The sequence below is a fragment of the Caretta caretta genome, chromosome 1, assembly GCF_965140235.1.
Source record: "Caretta caretta isolate rCarCar2 chromosome 1, rCarCar1.hap1, whole genome shotgun sequence".
Classification (NCBI taxonomy): domain Eukaryota; kingdom Metazoa; phylum Chordata; order Testudines; family Cheloniidae; genus Caretta; species Caretta caretta.
In genome coordinates this window covers 28,645,701-28,663,041 of record NC_134206.1, presented here as the reverse complement: position 1 = coordinate 28,663,041, position 17,341 = coordinate 28,645,701, and the positions used below count along the sequence as shown (strand labels likewise).

General features: G+C 45.3%; 1 protein-coding gene across 4 annotated transcripts in view; it reads right to left on the bottom strand.

Moving 5' to 3' along the window:
- PIWIL4 (piwi like RNA-mediated gene silencing 4) overlaps positions 1-17,341 on the bottom strand; it is a 70,844-nt gene that overhangs the window by 40,725 nt on the left and 12,778 nt on the right. For all 4 annotated transcript variants that reach the window (XM_048843388.2, XM_075126826.1, XM_075126824.1 and 1 more), the window contains 2 exons: positions 16,396-16,507; positions 14,061-14,184 (listed from right to left, as the gene is read on the bottom strand). In XM_048843388.2, the coding sequence (XP_048699345.2) occupies positions 14,061-14,184; positions 16,396-16,507 (236 nt within the window). The remainder of the gene's footprint in view (positions 1-14,060; positions 14,185-16,395; positions 16,508-17,341) is intronic.

The following is a 17,341-nucleotide window of genomic DNA, read 5'->3' as shown; positions in this document are numbered from 1 at the left end:
GCTACCTATGGAGCTCTTAGCTTATAAGTTAAAAGATGACATCTGCTATCAATCTTGAAAGAATGCAGGTTATTCTTTTGGCATGCATGATGTTGAATTTATTGCCAAAAAAAGTGACGTAAAAGTGGTTTGCCCAATAAAGGGGAAAGCAGTAGATGAAGTGTCCAAATTGATAATAGCAGTAACCCCTTCCACCAAAAAACTGTAAACCTCAGGTCACTGCTGTAGTTTTTCTTTTAGATTTACATCAACATTTTGGTGCATGTATTGTGCAGCCTTGAGTGTTTTCACAAGTTGTGACTGAGACAGTGTAATCTATTTGAGGCCTCCTTAATTTATACAAATATACATTCTTCAAAAAGTATTCCTGGTCTTCACAACCCTGGCCAGAGTCTTAGTATGAATGCAACGTGAAATTGACAATAAGCCAATGGAGTTCCTCCAGATTTAAAGCTGTGTAACTGAAAGCAAAACGTGGCCTGCTGTATATAGGGATTTTGATTTGTTTCAAAGTGAGTATCAATCCAAAAAGTGTATAATTCACTGCTATGTTTCATACTGTTGCCAATTTGTGAACCTTAAGTTATGCCAGACCCATGCTCTTGTCCAGTCTGAAACTGACAAGGAGCAATGCTCAATATGCTTTTAGTGTAGTTACCCCAGATTAAATCAGTGAGAGATGTCCATCTCCTAAAAGAAATAGCTGAGAAATGAGAGGTTGCTTATTTCTGATCATTGTCTCATATGCAGCAAAGAGAAATCTCTTTAGCAAAGAGGCTTATGCTGTTTATTCCATCTTCATAGCAGCTCTGGATGCCAGCTCTAGATGCAATTTACAAATATTTTGTTTTAAGTGTATAATAGTTTGTAAGTATATAATAGTTTTAAGTGTATAATAGTTTGTAAATAGACTGCAGGTAAAAGATGATTACTAATCTTTCGTAACTGTTGTTCAAGATGTGTTGCTCACATCCATTCCATTCTAGGTGTTCGTGCGCCGACATGCACGGCTGCTGGAGATTTTTGCCAGCTCTGTAGGGCCCCCAGGAGCCCTACGCTCATGTGCTGGTATATGAGGCGCTGCCTGCCTTGCGCTCTCTCAGTTCTTGCTTGCTGTCAACTCCGACAGAGGGGATGGAGGGTGAGTCATGGAATGGACATGAGGAACACATCTCTAAGAACAACATTTACAAAAGGTTAGTGACACAGGGAAGAAAGGAGAGCAGCACAATACGGACCCTGGATTTCAGAAAAGCAGACTTTGACTCCCTCAGGGAACTGATGGGCAGGACCCCCTAGAATAATAACATGAGGGGGAAAGGAGTCCAGGAGAGCTGCATGTATTTTAAAGAATCCTTATTGAGGTTACAGGGACAAACCATCCCGATGTGTAGAAAGAATAGCAAATATGGCAGGCGACCAGCTTGGCTTAACAGTGAAATCCTTGCTGATTTTGAACACAAAAAAGAAGCTTACAAGAAGTGGAAGATTGGACAAATGACCAGGGAAGAGTATAAAAATATTGCTCAGGCATGCAGGAGTGAAATCAGGAAGGCCAAATCACACCTGGAGTTGCAGCTAGCAAAAGATGTTAACAGTAACAAGAAGGGTTTCTTCAGGTACGTTAGCAACAAGAAGAAAGACAAGGAAAGTGTGGGCCCCTTACTGAATGAGGGAGGCAACCTACTGACAGAGGATGTGGGAAAAGCTAATGTACTCAATGCTTTTTTTGACTCTGTCTTCACGAACAAGGTCAGCTCCCAGACTGCTGCACTGGGCAGCACAGCATGGGGAGGAGGTGACCAGCCCTCTGTGGAGAAAAAAGTGGTTCGGGACTATTTAGAAAAGCTGGACGAGCACAAGTCCATGGGGCCGGATGCGCTGCATCCGAGAGTGCTAAAGGAGTTGGTGGATGTGATTGCAGAGCCATTGGCCATTATCTTTGAAAACTCATGGTGATCGGGGGAAGTCCCGGACGACTGGAAAAAGGCTAATGTAGTGCCCATCTTTAAAAAAGGGAAGGAGGAGGATCCTGGGAACTACAGGCCAGTCAGCCTCACCTCAGTCCCTGGAAAAATCATGGAGCAGGTCCTCAAAGAACCAATTCTGAAGCACTTAGAGGAGAGGAAAGTGATCAGGAACAGTCAGCATGGATTCACCAAGGGCAAGTCATGCCTGACTAATCTAATTGCCTTCTATAACGAGATAACTGGCTCTGTGGATGAGGGGAAAGTGGTGGACGTGTGTTCCTTGACTTTCGCAAAGCTTTTGACACGGTCTCCCACAGCAAGTTAAAGAAGTATGGGCTGGATGAATGGACTATAAGGGGGATAGAAAGCCGGGTAGATTGTCAGGCTTAGTGATCAATGGCTCCATATCTAGTTGGCAGCCGGTATCAAGTGGAGTGCCCCAAGGGTCGGTCCTCGGGCCAGTTTTGTTCAATATCTTCATTAATGATCTGAACGATGGCGTGGATTGCACCCTCAGCAAGTTTGCAGATGACACTAAACTGGGAGGAGAGGTAGATACACTGGAGGGTAGGGATAGGATACAGAGGGACCTAGACAAATCAGAGGATTGGGCTAAAAGAAATCTGATGAGGTTCAACAAGGACAAGTGCAGAGTCCTGCACTTAGGATGGAAGAATCCCATGCACCGCTACAGATGAGGGACTGAATGGTTAGGCAGCAGTTCTGCAGAAAAGGCCCGGGGGTTACAGTGGATGAGAAGCTGGATATGAGTCAACAGTGTGCCCTTGTTGCCAAGAAGGCTAATGGCATTTTGGGATGTATACGTAGGAGCATTGCCAGCAGATCGAGGGACGTGATCGTTCCCCTCTATTCAACATTGGTGAGGCCTCATCTGGAGTACTGTGTCCAGTTTTGGGCCCCGCACTACAAGAAGGATGTGGAAAAATTGGAAAACGTCCAGCGGAGGGCAACAAAAATTATTAGGGGACTGGAACACATGACTTATGAGGAGAGGCTGAGGGAACTGGGATTGTTTAGTCTGCAGAAGAGAAGAATGAGGGGGGATTTGATAGCTGCTTACAACTACCTGAAAGGGGGTTCCAAAGAGGATGGATTGAGACTGTTCTCAGTGGTAGCTGATGACAGAACAAGGAGTAATGGTCTCAAGTTGCAGTGGGGGAGGTTTAGGTTGGATATTAGGAAAAACTTTTTCACTAGGAGGGTGGTGAAGCACTGGAATACGTTACCTAGGGGGTGGTGGAATCTCCTTCCTTAGAGGTTTTTAAGGTCAGGCTTGACAAAGCCCTGGCTGGGATGATTTAGTTGGGGATTGGTCCTGCTTTGAGCAGAGGGTTGGACTAGATGACCTCCTGAGGTCCCTTCCAACCCTGACATTCTATTCTAAGATTAGTAACAGTCTTTTCTTTTTTGAGTGCTTGCTCATGCCGATTCCATGTTTGGTGACTCACAAGCAGTATCCCCCTGGAGGTGGGCTCAGAGTTCACGGATGTGTTGTTTGCAACACTGCTCTGCCAAAGCTGACATCGTCCTGAGCCTGCTGGGCGATGTCATAATGGGATGCAAAGGCACGGACTCAAGACCAAGTAGCGGCTCTGCAGATGTCTTGAATTGGCACCTGTGTGAGGAAGGCTGCTGATGAGGCTTGCGCTTTGGTGGAGTGAGCAGATACAATCGCTAGTGGTGACACCTTTGCTTGTTCATAACAAAACTTGATGCAGGTGGTTATCTACAAGGAAATTCTCTGAGGAGATCGGCAGACCTTTCATACTGTCTGCCACTGCGACAAAGAGCTGTGCCAACTTATGGAAGGGTCTAGTTCTTTCGATGTAGAAGACCAAGGCTTATCTAACATTCAGAGTATGCAACCTGCGCTCCTTGCTGGGTTTGTGAGGTTTCGGAAAGAACACTAGTAGAAACGTGTCCTGATGACCATGGAACTGTGAGACCACTTTTGGTAAAAAGGCTGGGTGGAGCAGCAGCTGGACTTTGAACCTGGGGGGGAGGAGGGTTCCAATATCAGCACTGGAGCAGGGCCTGGTGGTCCTTAAAGTCATCAGGTGGGCTGGCGCTGGATGGGCCCGTGACCGCCTCATCCGGGGAGTACGAGGACAACTGTATGGGCGGAGGGGGGCCTGTTCCTCCTCCTCTGCTGGGGAGGATGGGTTGGAAGTAGGCACAGCCTCTTGAGGGTCGGCCACCGGGTGCTCCTCTGGTGCCAGGCCTGGTGCCAGAGGCTGCTGTTCCATGGCGGTGGCCAACAAATGGACCGATGGGGGCATCGCCATGACTGAAACCCCCCAGACATTCCAACATTGCCACTGAGCAGGCCACTGCCCTGGCTGTCACTGTCCAGCTGCCACTGCTGTCAGCTCTGACGCCCAGTCCTGCTGCTGAGGTCAGGGTGACAGGCTGAAGCGGCCCTTGGTACCAGAGGAGCTCCCTTCCGGAGACGATGGAGGGGCTGGGTCTGCCTAGAGACCACTGATACCGGAGATCAGTTCCCCGGCCAAGAGGACCGGTGCTGACGGTATGGTGAGCAGGTGCAGTGCCAAGGAGATTGGAGGCAGGAAGGAGATTGTTTCCACAGTGTCGGTGACTGGGAATGACGCCGGGATGATGATCTTGGGGACGGTGACTGGCGTCAGTAATATGGGGACTGGCACCTCCCTCCCAGAGAGCCACACTGAGACCACGGTGATTGTGGAGCTGGCAACCGGTGGTAAGTCCTTGTCAATCTCAACATCGGCATTGGCGACTGGCGGTGGAGAGCGTGCCATTGTCTCAAGGGATTGGCGGTGCTCCACCGCTTCTTGAGGAGCCTTGTCAGCTGCTTTGCCCTCTTGGGGAGCCTTAGCCAAAGGCTGCAGCACTGGTGGCTCTGGTTGCGTGGGCGGAGGCCTGTGCTCCTTCAACGCCTGGGCCTTCGAAGGTCCAGTTCCGCTCACAGAAGTCGAAGCAGGACCTTTTGTCAGGCTGACGGCCCCGACCAGGGAGGGCTGCCTGCAGGGCTCCGGTGTAAGCAGGCGGCTCGGGGCTCACTTCTTGTTCACAGCCAACTGGCCCTTCTTCGTTGGTGCTGGGGAACCGTGCTTCTTGGCCCTTTTCTTCGGCACCAGCAACATGGAGCAGTGTCAAGAGGGCCCAGCTGGCGCACTTCGCACTGATGCTGAGGTGCTGGGAGATTCGTGCCAAGATGGCTTGGGAGCTGGGTGGACTCCAAAAGGAGGGCTCTAAGCCTGATGTCTCTCTCCTTCTGTGTGCAAGGCTCAAAGTTCTTATAAATATGGCACTGCTCTTTAACGTGCGTTTCCCCCAAGCACTTGAGACAGCCGCCATGGGGGTCGCTAATAGGCATAGGCCTGTTATAGGAGTCGCAGTGCTTAGAGCCCGGAGACTAGGGCATGCCTCACCCGGGGCAAAGTCCCCGCTGGGACCTAGCTACTAACACTAACTACTACAATTAACAGGTATTTAACACTAAAGATAACTATACACAAAGCCAAAACGCAGAAGTCCAAAGGAAGTAACCACAAGTCCTTGACGAGCAAGGAAGGCACTCCGACTGACAACCATGGGTGGTAGGAAGGAACTGAGAGGGTGTAGGGCCAGCAGCACCTGATATACTGCACCTGATATACCATGAGCAAAGCACTCCAGAGGGCACCACATCCGACCCTACGGGTACCGCTAAGGCAACAATCTCAGACAGCCACGCACATGGGCGTGCGTACACCTAGAATGGAATCGACATGAGCAAGCACTTGAAGAAGAACCAGATACTGGCGGAAAGGTGTATAGTAGTGACTCCATCCATGGAAGTAGGAAGGCATCAGAGAGGGAACCTCTGGTGAGCCTGCAGGTCGAGCAGAACTGGTGACACTTTCTGTTCTGCCTGGATGCCAACAGGTCCACCTAGGAAGTCCCCCACCTCTGGAAGATCACTGACTGTCTCTGGGTGGAGTGACCACTCGTAGCAAGATGAGAGAACCTCCTGAGGAGATCTGCCAGCACATTCCTGACACCCAGAAGGTGTGATGCCACGAAATGAATGGCATGCTGTACACAGAAATCCCATAACTGGAGAGCCTCTTGGCATAGAGCTGACGAGAGAGCTCCACCTTGCTTGTTGATATAGAACATTACACCAGTACTGTCCATCAGGATTTGAACCACTCTGCCCCTCAGGTAAGGAAGAAACACCTGGCAGGCCAAGCATATAGCCCTGAATTCCTTAACATTTATATGGAGGGCACGATCCTCCTGTGACCAAAGACCTTGCGTGCTGAGGTCATCGAGCTGGGCTCTCCATCCCAGATCCAAAGCACTGGAGACCAATGTTATCGATGGAGATTGGGCCACGAAGGGAATTCCTTCCAACACTGATCGGGGGACCATCCACCAGGTCAGGGATGACAGGATGTGCGATGGGACTGTGACCACTAGATCCAAATTATGTCTGCCAGGAGCATAAACCAACACCAGCCACGTCTGCAGGAGACTGAAGCATAGACGTGCATGCTGGACCACTTAAGTACATGCTGCCATATGGCCCAGAGCCTTGAGGCATACCTGAGCAGTCTTGAGCGGGTGGGCTCTTACATGTGTGATGAGGTCCAACATGCCTCTGAACAGGGACTCTAGCAGAAAGGCCCTGGCCTGAGTAGAATTGAGTGCTGCCCCTATAAACTCTATCTCCTGAACTGGGGTCAGGGTTGATTTCCGCTAGTTTATAAGTGGGCCCAGATCCTGACAGGTGGCCCGCACCAGACTGAGGCTGTGCTAAACCTGTGCTTGTGACCTGCCTCTGACAAGCCAGTCATCGAGGTATGTGTAGATCTATACCCCTTGACGTCTCGGGTAAGCGGCCACTACTACTATACACTTTGTGAAGACCCTCATAGCAGACAAAAGGTCGAAGAGAAGCACCATGAATTGTAAACGGCATCGGCCCACTATGAATCAGAGGAATCTCCTGTGTTCATGGAAAACAGAAATGTGGAAACAGGAAATGGATCAAAAGAGGGGATGATGGAGGCCAGGGAGACCATGCGAAACTTCAACTTCTTGAGATATTTGTTGAGGCGATGCAGGTCTAGGATGGGTCTAAAGCTGCCTTTGGCCTTTGGGATTAGGAAATACTGGGAATAAATTCCCTTTCCCCTCATATTTTGAGGAACTTCCTCTATGGCTCCTATCTGTAGGAGGGTTTCCACCTCCTGGACAAGGTGCTGCTCATGAGAAGGGTCCCTGAAAAGGGAGAGGGAGGAGGGACGGAGGAAAACTGCAGGGTGTAGCCAGCTGTAATGGTGTTGAGCACCCAACGGTCTGAGGTACCCTGAGCCCATGCAGTGAGGAAAGGAGACAAGCAGTTCAGAAACAGAAGGTGGGATGGATCCTAGGGCCAGACTGAAATACTGTCCTCGGGCGCACCCTCAAAATGCCTGCCATGGGCCACCTGAGTGTCGCACGGGCCCCAACTGGGCATCTGAGGAGGATGGGGTGGGACAACATTTAACACCTTTGTGTCTCTCCCTTCTCTTGTAGGAGCTCTTCTGTGGCGGACCCGAGAATCTAGGCAGCGGAGGGGGCCGGAAATGTCGGCCTGCGGCATGTACAGTCCCAAGGAGCGAAGCATGATACAGGAATCTTTCAGTCCGTGCAGCCTGGTATCCATTTGCTCTGAAAACAAAGCCTTGCCCTCAAATGGAAGGTCCTGAATGGACTGCTGCACTTCTTGGGACAGCCATAAGTTGCGTCTCATGGATATAGCGAAGGCCATTGACCTGGCCACCGAATCAGCCACATCCAACGCCATCTGGAGAGAGGCTCTGGCTACTGTTCTACCCTCCTTCAGGATGGACGTGAACTCCTGTCCAAGTTCTTGTGGCAGGGAGTTTATTCAACGCATCCAAGATATTGAAATTATATCTCCCCAACAATGCTTGCTGGTTAGATATTCTAGGTTGGAGCCTGGCAGTAAAATAAATTTTTCTCCCAAACAGGTCCAGTTTTCTAGCGTCCTTGTTTTTAGGCATGACTTTTGCCTGTCCTGCTCATTTGCAGCAGATGCTACCAGAGATGCTGGAGGCGGGTGTGAATACAAGTATTCGTAGCACTTGTCAAGCTCATAAAATTTCTTTTCTGCCCTGTGACGGTGCTGCCTGTGGGAGCCAGCTGAGGTCACTCAATCAGGGTGAACTCCAAACAGAACGGGGCAGACAAACACCAAACGCTAGTGGATATTCCAGTACTTAGATTTACCAAGCCAGCACAAAACAGCTTCTATAGTACCTCACTGGTTACTCAGAAGTCCAAATAATGCAGTTCACTTAAAGTACCCAGCCTCAGGCCTCCATCCAGACACACATGTCAAACATATGATGATAAATTCTGAAAATCTTATTTCATCGTATAAAAGAAAAGGTTCTCTTGACCCCAAAGGACCAAGCCCCATATCCAGGACAAATGGTAACTCAGATCTTACCCAAAATACACGCTTAAAGTCAATTCTTATTAACTAAACTAAAATTTATTAAAAAAGAAAAAAAGAGAATGTTGGTTAAAAGATCAAGATACATACAGATTTGAATTCAATTCTTGAGTTTCAGATACATAGCACATATGAGCTTATAGTTGCCAAAAGTCCTTTTAGAAATAGTCCATAGGTTATAGTCAAATGTCCATATTCAGGGTGACTCCAGTCAGTGACTGGGGATCTCAATCCTTATGGCTTAAGGTTCCCCCTCTTGAAACCCAAAGCAGATCTGAGATGAAGAAGGATCGTGTCCCAAGATTTTTATACATTTCCTGCAGCCTTTTGGCCTGAGAAAAGAATAGGCTTAACATTCCTTCTTCCAAACATCATGGAAATTAGCCCAGGATAATTTATCCATTAAACAGATCAGACACAGGTTATCACAACCTTCAAAGAGACACAGACAATACTATTATTTCACTCAAATATATGTTAATATTCCTTTTCTGATCTTTGAATCAAAACTATAGCAATAGACAAGACTTGTTTGTTTACATCACAAGACATGAGCAAACATCTCTTCTATCTCTAACAATAATACAGCATTGCATTTCAAAGCTCTATTCATTTACATATCTTCCTAACCAGTCTCTAAAGTTCGGCCATGGGTCAGGTCAGTCGGTGAGTTAATTAACTCTTTCTGGCCCTGTCATCTTTCAATGAGATATTATATTACACTCGTAACATCACATACCCTCTTAGACATTGGTGGCAAAGGGGACGGGGTCTGCCAAAGAGCCTTGACCACTTTCAGCACCCCTTCATGCACTGGCAGTGCAACCTTAGAGAGTGCTGCAGCCACCAGGATGTCAAAGAGGCTATGTGTTGGCTCTGTGAGCTCCTCCTGGTAGGCCGAAAGTCATCTGGTGGGAGAGACCTGCAACTGCTTCATCCAGGGATGAGGAGGATGAAGACAATACCAGGGAGGGGCTGTGGCACTTTCTACCGGGGAAGTCCCCCTTGAAACTGACACTTGCCCTTCAGTACCAGCATCAGAGACCAAGTCTGGCTTCTGCACCAGTGTAGGCGGTGCCACAGACCGCTTGTTGGAAGTGGCTGCGGATGATTGGTGAGAGTATGGGCCTGGTATCACGGGGAGCTGCAGGTCCAGCTCTAAAGTCTGGTGCCCAGGCTGACCAATGCTTCTGAGGCTGCGAACTGAACTCCCCCTCTGACTCCAAGGAAGACTCCTCTCTCGGGGACCATGGCAGGGCAGTTGGTGCCTCCCTCAGTCAGCCCTGACAGGAGGCCGGAAAGCAGAGCTGCAAGGAAGGTGACTGGCAGCGTTCCGGAGAACGTACTGCTTAGGCAGGGACTGGAGTCGAGATGGTAGAGAGTAGCGTCGAGCTGGAGACCACGTCGAGGACCTTCGAGGGGTCGGCAATTGGTGCTGCAGCATCACAACTGTTGCCGAGAGGAGGGCAGCTGGTACCGGGAGGGTGGGGACTGACACTGCAAGGTCAGTGAGCCACAACATGAAGCGCGAGAGCGTGAACATAGAGCCAGAGACCCGGGCCACGGGATCGGAGACTGTGGTTGTGGTACAGGAAATCAGGGCCGTAATGTGAAGGACTGGTGCCGTGACTCCAGGACCAGCAACAACCGAGTGCCCATTGCGGTGGTCCCATGGAGAGCTTCCATTTGGAAGGAGAAGCCTTCGCGCACTCTGCCGCTGACTGGAGAGCCCGTTGCGTAGGCGGTACTGGGAGGGCCATCAGGTCCCTGGCTGCCTGAAATGCCTCCATGTCGAAGGAACTGTTATATGTAGGGGTCCCCTACCGCTCCCAGGAGTCTGAGGTAGTTCCCTGGGTGGGCTCAGGGCCCTTGATGAAGAGGCTGCCCCTTGCCACTCCACCGAAGGCAGGTGGCCCAACACGGGTCCTTTACCTGCCCTCCCTTTCCTGTCCTTGCTCAGCACCGGGGAACACTCCTGCTGTTTTTTGCACTTCTTTCTTGGCATCAGCGATGGCAAATGGTGCCAGGGTGAGCCCAGGGCCAGTGGAGCACTCCATACCAATGAGAACGTGCCCAGTGCAGAGTCAGAATGGGATGGTTCTGAGGCAGGTATCAGAGCAGCCTCCATCAGGAGGGCTTTCAAACAGATACCTCTGTCCTTTTGAGTCCTTGGCCTAAAGTTCTTACGAATTCTGCACTTATCTTAAATGTGCGTCTCCCCCAAACACTTCAGACAACTTGCATAGTAGTCACTGATCAGCATAGATTTATGGAAAGCGGAACATGGTTTGAAGCCCGGGGACCAGGACATGCCCCATGCCTAGGATAATGTCCCTAACGGGACCATTAACTAACTCTAATTTACTAACTACAAAATACTAACTCTACTGAACAACTATATACAAGAAACTATGAAAGAGAACCACTGTAAATGCTTGCAGTCGCAAGAACAACTGTCATGAGCAGTAAGAAGGAACTGAGAGGGCACAGGGCTAACGGCACCTCATATACCAGTGCAAAAGCGCAACGCTCCAGGAGGCGCCAGAGCTGGCCCTACAGATACCACTAAGGCAAAAATCTTCAACAGCCACGGGGGCGCACACACCTAACATGGCATTGACATGAGCAAGCATTTGAAGAACTCCTCCATTTTCTGCAAAGCAAACGTGAAAGTTCTCCCACTTCCTGAATATCTAAAATATGAGCCTCGTTCTCCCCAGTGCAGCATATACACAGCACTTCACTCATGAATATTTAAAGAAGTTGTTTAGTGACAAGGAAAATAACTGCTAAATACTGGCAGAATAAAATGGTCAATTGAAAACACACACAACTCTTGTAAAGAAACTAACAGTGACCCATATGAGAACCCACAATACCAATTTAATTTTTCTCTTCCCTTAGATAACGTAACTCCACATAGCATATAAAGTACTGAAAAGACTATCACTATCTTGAAACATAAGAAAATGAATCTGAGTCTGTCTCATGCGGATCACTGTTGAACCTGTTGGCTGAAGCGAATTCCAAAATAACAATTAGGATTTATGTAGCATTTCACATTTTCAAAGCACTATATGATCACCAGGGTCCTGATTCTGATCTTGCACTGGTGTAAACCTATCAACTTCAACTGATTTGCTCCTGATTTACAACACTTTTAAATCAAAAAAAGATCTAGCTAATTAAGCCTCTCAACACATCTGTATGAAAGGTATCATTTATCCTTATTTTACAAATTAGGAAACAAACAGTGAGGGTAAATGAATTGCCCAAGCACACACATACCTAGACATATCTCATATAGGTTCCTGTTTCTAGTTTAAGTTAAAAAACTGTTTAGGACTGTTGATTAATTGCAATTAACTCACGCAATTAACTCAAAAAAAATTAACTGCGATTAATCGCAGTTTTAATCGCACTGCTAAACAATAGAATACCAACTTTCTATTATCAACCAAATTTATTAAATATTTTGAATGTTTTTCTACATTTTCATATATATTGTATTCTGTGTTGTAATTGAAATCAAAGAGTATATTATTTTTTATTACAAATATTTGCACTGTAAAAATGATAAACAAAAGAAATAGTATTTTTCAATTCACCTCATACAAGTACTGACTGTAGTGTAACCTTTGTCATGAAAGTGAAACTTAGATTTTTTTTGTTACATAACTGCACTCAAAAATAAAACAATGTAAAACTTCAGAGCCTATAAGTCCACTCAGTCTACTTCTTGTTCAGCCAATTGCTAAGACAAACAAGTTTGTTTATATTTACAGGAGATAATGCTGTTCTCCTCTTATTTACAATGTCACCAGAAAATGAGAACAGGCATTTGCATGGCACTTTCGTAAACGGCATTGCAAGGTATCTCCATGTCAGATATGCTAAACATTTGTATGCCCCTTCACTCTTTGGCCACCACTCTAGAGGACATGCTTCCATGATGATGATGCTCGTTAAAAAAATAATGCATTAATTACATCTGCGACTGAACTTCTTGGGGGAGAATAGTATGTCCCCTGCTCTGTTTTACCCGCATTCTGCCATATATTTCACGTTATAGCAGTCTCAGATGATGACCCCGCACATGTTGTTCATTTTAAGAACACCTTCACAGCAGATCTGACAAAGATCTGACAAAGAAGGTGCCAATGTGAGATTTCTAAAGGTAACTACAGCACTCAACCCAAGACTTAAGAATCGGAAGTGCCTTCCAAAACCTGAGAGCAATGAGGTGTGGAGCATGCTTTCAGATGTCTTAAAAGAGCAACACTCTGATGCGGAAACTACAGAACCCAAACCACCAAAAAAAAATTATCAACTTTCTGCTGTTCTGGCATCTGACTCAGATAATGAAAATGAACATGCGTCAGCCCACACTGCTTTGGATCGTTATCAAGCAGAACCCATCATCAGCATGAACGCATGTCCCCTGGAATGGTGGTTAAAGCATGAAGGGACACATGAATCTTCAGTGCATCTGGCAAATAAATATCTTGCGATGACGGCTACAACAGTGCCATGAGAATGCCTGTTCTCACTTTCAGGTGACACTGTAAACAAGAAGCGGGCAGCATTATCTCCTGCAAATGTAAACAAACTTGTTTGTTTGAGCAATTGGCTGAACAAGAAGTAGGACTGAGTGGACTTGCAGGCTCTAAAATTTTACATTGTTTTACTTGTGAATGCAGTTTTTTTGTACATAATTCTACATTTGTAAGTTCAACTTTCATGATAAAGAGATTGTACTACAGTACTTGTATTACGGGAATCAAAAAATACTATTTCTTTTGGTTATTTTACCGTGCAAATACTTGCAATAAAAAAAATATTATATAAAGTGAGCACTGTACACTTTGTATTCTGTGTTGTAATTGAAATCAATATATTTGAAAATGTAGAAAACATCCAAAAATATTTAAATAAATGGTATTCTATTATTGTTTAATTGCGTGAGGGTTACTTGTCCCTATCACCTCCTTAGGTCCTCACTGCCCCGCCCCCCCCAACATAGGGACCTAGCATGGCATAAGGAGAACCTCTTATGTTGGGGGCAGTGGGGTGGTACTGGTGTCTGTCATATTCCTTTGCCTAATTAACCCAGGACTTTTTGGTATTAGGAGTGCTTGGTTCTCTCCAACCCCATCCCAAGTTGAATATAAGCGTATGTCTACACAGCCCACAGCAGCAAGTCTCCGAGCCTGCCTCCTCTCTAGGCTTCAGAACCAGAGCTCCAGCCCAAGCTGAAACCTCAAACAGCTATTTTTACAGACTCAGGTTTGTGCTAGTTCTATCAGCCGGGCTGGGAGGCTCGCTCACAAATGCTGTGTAGATATACCCTCAGAGGCCCTAGTGCAGTTCCCATATGACACACAAGCTAAGGAGCTATTTTCAGCAGCCAGGTCTGGTTCTGCCTCATGCTTCCCCATCATACTGAATCAGAGTATGTTTAATATACTGTCATTTTGCTAATTAAATACCATTCCAAGTGCTCCCTGTCCTCTTTTGCTGTCAGCCTACATTACCTAGCTGCTGGATCAGACAAGATTTATAAGTTAAGTGTGGTTTACCTGTTAGATAGCACAGCTCAGGGATCAGGTGGACAACACGGGGTTCAACAGTGCTATTCTGCTTACTTTTCAATCGGCTAACCAGCACAGGCTGATTTAGGTCAGTCAGGACTATATCATACTGCTGTAAGGTGAAATATTATTGAGGTAAAAGTTAATCAGGAGATACTGCACCACATTCCAGATAATTAGTCAAATCTGCTCATAAGCTGCAAGTTTTCCACTGGCTGTGTTCTGGGCTGTACAATAAAGACCAAATTAATCTTGTCCACATATAGAGATACACGCACCCCCCCTCTCCGGAGGTACAAAGGAGAAGGAAAGCAGACTTTCCCAACCACATGGGATTCCTGTTGTGTAGAGGAAATCCTGTGTGGTAAAACTGGCATAGATACCTCTAAACCAGCCATTCCTTACTCTCCCGATGTATAGGGCATACAGTGCAAGAGCCGAAGCAGGCAGTGGTTCAGCTATCCCCAGCTCAGGGGATGGATCCTCAGGAACCATAGCTAACTAGACATAATTCACAACAGAGACTGTTCTAAATTGCACCAGTTGCCAAAAACAGCCCCCAGGATTAGGGGGAAGGGCAGAGTGTGAGGTCCAGTACACTGAGAATCTAGACCTACGTTTTTATCCTGTGCTTCTAACATCACTCAAAACTACTTTCTGGAAAGATATTGGGCCTGACTCCACTGTTAATCGCTACCAAATAGGAATAGCTAATATTTTACACAGGTCTAAATACCTACACAAGGCACAAGGCAGTACAGAATCTTAAGTTTTCTTGTATGATATTTTCTGCTACGGTTTCCATGCTGCCGCCACTATCACCTCCTATATTCCTTTTCTGGTTTCCACATGTATTTAGAATAATCTTTTGCTTCCAGTGAAAGTGATTCCTGGCCAACCAAAAGGGATAAGAATGAAATATTGTCTTCTCTGCATATCAACATGCCAATCCCTACCTTTCTGTATTTTCTTGTACTTGTAAAGAACCAGTTCATATTATAAAGACAGAGGTTCTAATTCACCATCACCTCCAATACAACTCAGACACTAACAAAGGAGAAAATGGAATCAAAATGTATAAAGTGACTTTATACGTGTAGACATAAAGGGAGGTATCAGACTAGCTAGCTACTTTATATAGCTGCATGAATAATTACAATGAAAGGCCGGATTCTGTTATCAGTTATACCAGTACAAATCAGTGGAGTTACTGAATTTACTCTGGCACTAACAATAAGACCATTCAGGAAAAGTATAATTGAAGGTACAAGGCCAAATGCACCCAACAAGTGTGAACAGTTCCAATTTTATCTTTTGACCTAATTAAACCTTTAAATGAAAAGCAGCAATACTTTACCTCGATCTAATGTCTCAGAATGTGATTAGGATAGGATGCCTCCAATAAGACCAAACGTAAGCCTGCCCTTAAACAAACATATGAACAAGGGCAAAGATGGATGACATTCTAACTACTGTACAGTTGTGTTCCCAGCACTGGAACTAATGAAATATAACACCTTTTAATGTGTATTGTACATGCAGCATCTTAAGAGGATGAGCAGATTTTTTCCATATTAGCACATTTATGTGCTTTGAAGCATATTAAACACAAAAAGGGACTATTTCTAGTTTTATTGTACATTGGTAATATAGATTTTTAGATATTTAACTATTTTTAGATATTTAAAATTACTTTTACTAATAGAATACAATACAGTAGAGATGAGTGTGAAAATGCTTTTTGCCACACACTAAGTGTACTCATGATTTTATTAATGTTCATAAAGTGCTTCAAATATGTAAGTACCACGTAAGTGTGAAACATCATTATTCTTAGGAATTCACCGTAACTTATCTTTTACACATGTATGTTTATGGATGGAGCAATGTTTGCTCTTACTTGCCAAGAGCACTCTGTCCTGAGCATATTTTAAAGACAATGGAACAAGTTAAAGTTCTATTACTTTTCGTAAGAGGGTAAGCCAAATGCTCTAATATATAGAATGCTGTTAATATTTCACACCTATAAAGAACTATTTCATCTCCAAAACTCTTTACAAATAGTTCCTCATCCTAGAAAATGGCAAAGTGTTCCCAGAGTCCATTAGTAAAAGTAATTTTAAACATCCGAATGTAATAGTATTGTATTTCCAATGTACATCATACTACTAAAAATGGTTCCTTTTTTGTGTTTTTTGTGTTTAATATAGAAAACCTTGGTCATACTTGCCACAATTACAGCGCCAGTACATTTAGAAGCGACCACACAAAATAATATAAAACATTTTTTTTGTTTGTAACAGCTTCCTAGTTTTTAACCTACCTGCTTATAATAATCAACGTAAGAGATTTCAGTGCCATCACGTTTTGGAAATGTGTCCGTTGGCTTCACGCACCAGTCAATATCATCAATACGGTAGGTTTTATTGTTATATCTATGAAAATGCAGAATAAGTGAGGGGATTTAATTGCTTGGCCTGTTTAAGTGTGGTATAAATGACTGCAGCCATAAGTCTTCTTCAGTACAGAGACTTGTCCATTTGGAAATATGCGGGGGGGGGGGGGGAAGCTTAGAATGGCACAACAAATATTATCAGTACTACGCCTAACAGTTTTACATGATGTTGTCTTCTATATTTTCTCAGAGGATAAAACTTGCACCTTTAATTAATTTTCAGTAGTACAATAAAAACGTTAAAAAAAAATCTGATCAAATATTACTGAAAACCAGACTGATTAATTTACAAAAGACAGTTTTAACATAGATGTACCAGGAGAAACATATTTACTCTAATAACTTAATTTTAACTACACTGAATTGTTTAAAAAAAAATCCAAGGCTCCAAACCAGCAAAGACACACGAATGCATTAATTTTATCTACTGCAAGTATTCCCACTGAGGCCACTGGAATTACTCACAGCACCCTAAACATAATGACATGCATACGTCTTTGCAGGATCAATGTGCAAGCTTTGAAGACATCAAATTCAAGGAGTACATATCCATCATTCCTTCCAGGCCAGAAGGAAGAGGTGCTGCAAGAGCAATCCAAACAGAGAGAAAACAGACTAAAATGGTGTGCTACCTAGCCCCAAGAGGGGTTGAACAGTGACCCAACATCAGACACCAGAAGGCTCTGTTTAAAAATCAGAATAAAAAAAGAAAGATAAGAGTCACACTGTGGTACATGTAGCAGGCAAAAGAAATCAAAGCCCTGCCCAAATCCAGGTTCTGCTGGGTGTTTTTTGGCTTCTCCTGCTCCAATCC